This window comes from Maylandia zebra, linkage group LG1, assembly GCF_041146795.1.
Source record: "Maylandia zebra isolate NMK-2024a linkage group LG1, Mzebra_GT3a, whole genome shotgun sequence".
NCBI lineage: Eukaryota > Metazoa > Chordata > Actinopteri > Cichliformes > Cichlidae > Maylandia > Maylandia zebra.
The window spans coordinates 23,105,345-23,111,523 of NC_135167.1; the positions used below are offsets into that span (position 1 = coordinate 23,105,345).

The following is a 6,179-nucleotide window of genomic DNA, read 5'->3' on the forward strand; positions in this document are numbered from 1 at the left end:
TCATATATATTAACAAAAGATGGATATGCCCCAGATTGTATGCACCCTGACTCTAGTCTTTAGAGAGCGTCTGAATAGAGGAATAAAAGTCAGATTGCACAATTATTTATTTTAGATTTCAGGAATCGATGCTTTTGTTCTAAACAGAAATTTCCAGAGCAGAGGTGTTGCCTCTGAGCAGATATAAATACTCCCAGCAGAAAAATGCACAACACACTCGACAGAAGAGACTTAGCATTGTTGAAGAAGATGAATATGATCCACAGAATGGCGTAAGTTGGATTATTTTTTGGTTTTCATCAAATCTCTTAATAATTACAATCCATAAATCAAAGCATTGTTTTACCATGAAAGGTTTTCCATTCGTCATCTATCATTTCCTACATGCTGTAAATCCAATGCTGATATATCGATCTCAGTAATTAAATAACTGACTCCTTACAGTTTCTCATTCTATTTTTTTATCTGCTCCCAGCTCCACCGACCCACAGAAGCAGAGGCATTTAATTTTTATTCATCATTTCTCTCTCTTGTTGTCGTGTGAAGGTTTTCTCTGACTGTGGTCGTCCTGGCTGCGTGGGCCTGCCTGGCAGATGTGGCTCATGCTGAAGAAAGGATGAAAGCCTCTGTGTTAGGTAACACATACTCTTAATTCGAAATAAGCTTTTTACTTCAATATTTCATGTAACAAAAAGGTTTCTGCATGGTATAGTATTTGACCAGCCAAGCATTTAAAAAACAGCCTTAAAAAGCAATGCAGTCAAACTGAGACGTCAGCACGCTAACTGGCTCACCGTGACAGCTGATATTTAACAGATATGTTTATCATGTCATATCTTGCTTTATAAGTAAGCCAGTGATGTAAATATCCATGTAAGCATTCTAACAATTGACATTAATTAGCACTTACTACAAAAAGAAGTCATTCATTTTGCAGATTGTAGTAACTTGTTTTGAATGTCAGCAGAATAATCAGAGGTTATCACAGCTAAAGATCAGTCAGCCAGTATAGTAGGCTCAGTTGGCCTCGAAATAAGAAATAACAGCATAAAGTCAAATAATTCAAACAAGGATAGTTAAAAGTATTCAAGCATCATCAAGTTACCCTGAAAGCTGATTCTCTTATCTCAATGTTGCGTTTTCAGTTGGAGAAGCATTTCATCGCTTCTAAAAACCACAAGTTAAAAAAATCAAAATCAAAACGCTTGCAGTTTAAATATGGGTCTCAGTAAAGTTCAGTAAAGTTTAACCAAAACTAAACTAAAAACTACAACTATATGTCAAAAGACATTTTTGTTAATTACATATAAACATGACTTTTAAAAATAATTAACTGTAACTAACTGAACTGATTTTGTAAATTCGGAAACGTAACTAAAACAAAATGACAATATACAGGGAATACCCCTGTGATATTGTTGTGTACATGAAATTTTATGGTAATCCATTCCAGCTTTGTTCCGATAAATGAGTGTGGAACAAACCGTATTTTGACTTACTGCCATACTCTCAGATTACTGTGACATTTACCACTGCACTTCCTTCAGTATCAGCAGCAGCAGCCGCTTTTTCACTTCAACCACCCACAAAGTTCAAAGCTGTGAAAAAAACAGTTTTCCCCAGCTGTGTCAAACGTAGAAGTGGGCTGTGAAAGGGCTCCAAATTATGCCAGTTGGGGGGGCTTGCAAATTACAGTAACAGCTGCAAAAAATTGTTTGTTGTTTTTAGACTTTTTTCCTATATTGTTGGTCTATTTTTGCAACCTAACACATTTGCATACCACAGTGTGGTGTGAGAGCTGCCAAAGTTGCTTTTTTTAAATGCAGGCTGTTCATCAGTTCTGTAAATGGGTATACCATTCAATTTGATTACTGCAATAAAGCTCTTATACTTCTTTAAACTAAAAGGGAAGAATTTATAAATATCAGGTTATTAAATATGAGTTTAGTGGTCAAACCCACTTGAGATGAAATTGGGCTTCATGTATTCCTTGAACTAAAATGACTTTGACACCCTTGGGTTATAACGAAACCTCCTCTGCAGCTGCTGTTCAGACAGATAACTCCTGCATTAAATGACACGTGCTTTCCTGAGGGATCTGAGGACTGGTGACTTTTTTTCCCTTCATTTGGCTCTGAGGCTACTGCCTTTGAAAGGGAAATCTTCTGCTTCCCTGCTTCTCCCCAAACAGCTGATAAAAACTTTACAATAATCCAAACAATCAGTTTTTAGTGAAAGATAACTGAACCCACTGGAGACGTGATGAAAAAGACATTTTTAATAAGACAAAGGATGCTATTGTTTACTAAAAATATTAACATAATGAGACAAAGAAAACAAGAAATGTAGCACAGATACTAAATCCATTCATTGTTGCTGTGATGTGTTAAAATAATAAGTTGTTCATTTCTTGTAATACATTATGTGCTGTACTTAATACAATAAATGAACAAAATATTGGAACTCATTCTTGGTATATTAATTCTGCCAGAAGGATGTAAAATTAGAAGAAAATTGATGATAGTCTTTCAGTGCTGTACGGAGCTATCAATACATTAGTCAAAGCGGTCTTCATGATTATCTCAGCCACACAAAAGACTAGTGGATGAAAAGCACAGAGAACAGATTCCATATTTTGCTCCATGATACATTATTTAAAGTCTGTTGTTTTTGAAAAGGCTTTTTAGAGCAAGAAAGTGTCGTATTCAGATGGAAAAGCTCTGCTGAAAAAGCAGGAAGAGATAACAATATTCTTTAATGACTGAAGGGCACAAAGTAAAACGTGACAAGCCTGACATCAAGCAGGTCATGTTTTATTAATTAGGTTTAAGTTCTACTTGAGGGAAAATGGGAAAGAGCAAAAGTGCTGTTAACAAAGCCGAAATGCTCAAACTGACAAAGTGTCCTTAAGGTCTACGCCTAAAACAAACATGTTCTAAATATCCGTTTATGCAGGAGGTCTCATTAAGACAGAGAGAGAACAAATTAGAAAGCAGCAAAACAGGATGAGCGAGTCAAACATAACATTTGTGACAGTTTCAGGCAATGAAAAAATTGCAAGCTGTTTTTTAAAACAACAACAACAACAACAACAACAAATGAATTAGAATTTATGGGAATACCAAAAAATTTGTGCTTCATTAAAAAAGATAATAATTAAGATGACAATAAAAGTCATCTCAAAGCACTTTATACTATAAAATGAATGAAAACAAAGATACTACAGGACAACAAATCTATACTCTGTACTTGCATTTGACCAGATGCCATTGAATTGAATGGTTTACATTGTGTTTATGTGACAAAATTACATGGAAAATGTACATGTGATCACATTACTTAAAGTCAGCATTATGGGCATAAATGTTGTTTTTTGTGCAAATTATGTAGGGCTAAGAGTTGCAGCAAAGCACAGTAGTTTACTTTAAATGTTTAATTTCAACCAATTTGAATGGATGGATATATTTGAAAATTTGCGATGACGATATAACTGACGATGTAACTGATGCGAGACAAAATAGTTTACAGTGCAAAAACCCTCCATCAATGTATTTTCACTTAAACAAGCAGTTTTTTATGTGCATTAAAGCTATATAAAAATGTAACAGTGCAAATGCCTTGCTGACAGTTTAACCAAAAGGCATTTGCAGTGGAATATATGGACATATCCTGAGCATAACCATGTATAATATCCACAAAAGTTAAAAAGAGGTGCTTTGCAACATGAAACTGCAGTGTGCCAAATAAATAAGTCAAATACGTATTTTTCAGATCATAAGGTGCACGGGATTATAAGGCGCATTAAGCAAAAATAAAGCAGTCTAACTTTATTCAACTCATTCTTCTTGCTTCCTCCACTTCTGCACCATTGACTCATTAATGCTGAATTTTCTCGCAGCTGCTCTGTTCCCAAGTTGTACTGCGTGACGCCTTGAGTTTAAAATCCGCTTAATACGCATGTCTCTTAACAGGTGCCATTTTGGGGTCCTTATACACACACAATACAGTAATATTATGTTGAAGCACAGTACGTATCACTCCGGGAGGCTCCTGACTACGGTAGCCGTAATGCTCCAACAGTCCATCAAGCATTGCGGGTTCGTAGCTTAGCAAAGTCGTACTAAAACATTTGACAGATTGCTGAGCGCCGTGTACCACATAAAATCGGTTTGAGGTCAGTAAGCACAACCAGAATTCATACATAAGGCACACGGGATTATAAGGTGCACTGTCGATTTTTGAGAGTGCCTTATAGTCGGACATCACAGGTAAAAAATGTATCCTTTTTTAACACAAAGTATTTTAAAGAGGTTGATAATGAGTTTAAACACTTTACTGAGCAGAATTAAAGTATGAGGTGCCGGTCGAGTATAACGTCTAATGTCCCAGTATGTGGATAAATGGTCTCCAGAGGTCAATAGTTTTTGTAAAATGTGGATGGCGAAGCTTTTTTGTGATGAACTAAATTGTGTAAACTTGAACTGTAGGCCAAGACAATATTTGACAGGATCGACAGGATTATAAATAAGAATGTCTGCGTTAACTTCCCAGCCTCCAGGACAGCATCTGTCCGCTCCAGGCGAATGGTTGGTGGGAAACTGGCTCCTCATGTGCCCTGGCAGGCCATGGTCTACATTGCTGAGAGCATGCTGGATGGAGGTTATGCAGGCGGTGCTCTCATCTCTGACCGCTGGGTGTTGACGGCTGGAAGAAACCTTTTTGTTAGGAAGAGTCGGGAGGACATTCAGGGACAGGAGCCTGTCATCCCTAAAGTGTACCTGGGAATTACAAAAAAGGATTATGCTAAATCTTCCAATGAGGTTGCTGTTGAGAAGGTGAGGAAAGGAAACTGTTGTAGAGTCAAGAATTATATTATTTTACTATATGTTTGTTTTTCTTTTGTTTTCTTGTTCTGTCATTTCTATACACACCATGTTTTTAAGGTTCCACAAGTTTATAAAATAATCAAGTATGTGGATATCTTTTTCATTAAAGTCAAAGTTAAGTCATGAAAGGGTTGCTTTTTAACACCACATAGTTGCTAGCATTTCTGAGCTTAAAGAAATTTGTTCAAACCTTCAGGGTGAGTGATGTGAATTCTACTGAATGAGACCAAATGATTCATGTGAAAATATATCACTTTTTATGAACTTCTTTGAAATCTGGCATACTTACGTGTCTTTAGACCTTAAAATTTATTATCAACGGGAAATTTGTCATCATTTTAATGGCTCTTACTTCATACTTCATTACACATTTATTCTGTGTTAGGAAGCACTGCTTGAAAGTGAAAAAAAAATACAAAGCTAAATGCAACATCAAACTTAAGAACAAACTTTTGCATTTCCCTCCTGCAGGTTGTTCTCCATCCAGGCTTTCAGAATCAGTCTGACTGGAACAACGACCTGGCTCTGATCCAGCTGAAGCAGCCTGTCGTTATAAATGATAAAGTGACCCCCATCCCATTACCAGAGAGAGGCCAGGACCTGGCCAAGGCCGTGCGTGGGTCAGGAATTATCACTGGATGGGGCTGGGGACCCCTTCTCACCCCTTCTCCCTTTCTCAAACACATCGTAGTCCCACTGGCCAATCACTCTGAATGTAGGGCTGAATATGAAAGTCTTGCACTCACGCCAACTGTAGATGATGACATGATCTGCACTGCTGCCACAGAATATCAGGAGAATGTCTGTTTTGGGGATGCAGGTGGCGCTCTGGCTGTCACAGACCCTGAAACTGGGGACATATATGCTGCAGGGATCCTTTCCTATGATAAATCCTGCACTAGGTACAAGCATGCAGTGTATATGAAGCTTTCCTCGTATTTGCCCTGGATCCACAGCATTATGAGAGGAGATACAGACACATCAACTGCTGTGCGCTTTGAAGCGATGTCTGCGATGTACAAAAGGCAGTAGTAATTCGGCTGTCCTTTAAGTGTTGAGGAGGTGTTTAATCTGTGATTTGTTTTTGTTTTTTTAAAGTGCTTGTGAAGTAACACCTGTTGTTTTGTATCATTTAAATCTGTGAAGAGAGGGAAAAATACACTGAATATTTTTTTTTTTAAAAGAAGAAGGAACAGACATTAAAATGTACCACAGTAAAAGCAATCTCTCTCCTTTCATCTTGGACAGTGATGTCATAAAGCTCCTCAAATAAAGGCTATCTCATCATCATCA

At 37.3% G+C, this 6,179-nt stretch overlaps 1 protein-coding gene across 1 annotated transcript; it reads left to right on the plus strand.

The window, feature by feature from the left end:
- Window positions 1-177: 177 nt before the first annotated feature.
- Window positions 178-6,179, plus strand: hp (haptoglobin). Its single transcript, XM_004543277.3, has 4 exons — window positions 178-272; window positions 547-635; window positions 4,552-4,835; window positions 5,358-6,179. Exons 1-4 carry the CDS (start codon window positions 205-207, stop codon window positions 5,916-5,918), a joined length of 1,002 nt encoding a protein of 333 aa, XP_004543334.3. The 5' UTR covers window positions 178-204; the 3' UTR covers window positions 5,919-6,179.

Coding starts and splice junctions, on each gene's coding strand:
- hp (XM_004543277.3), top strand. CDS start 205: ATGCACAACACACTCGACAGAAGAGACTTAGCATTGTTGAAGAAGATG. Junction 636..4,551: donor GATGAAAGCCTCTGTGTTAG/GTAACACATACT, acceptor TTAACTTCCCAG/CCTCCAGGACAGCATCTGTC. Junction 4,836..5,357: donor ATGAGGTTGCTGTTGAGAAG/GTGAGGAAAGGA, acceptor TCCCTCCTGCAG/GTTGTTCTCCATCCAGGCTT.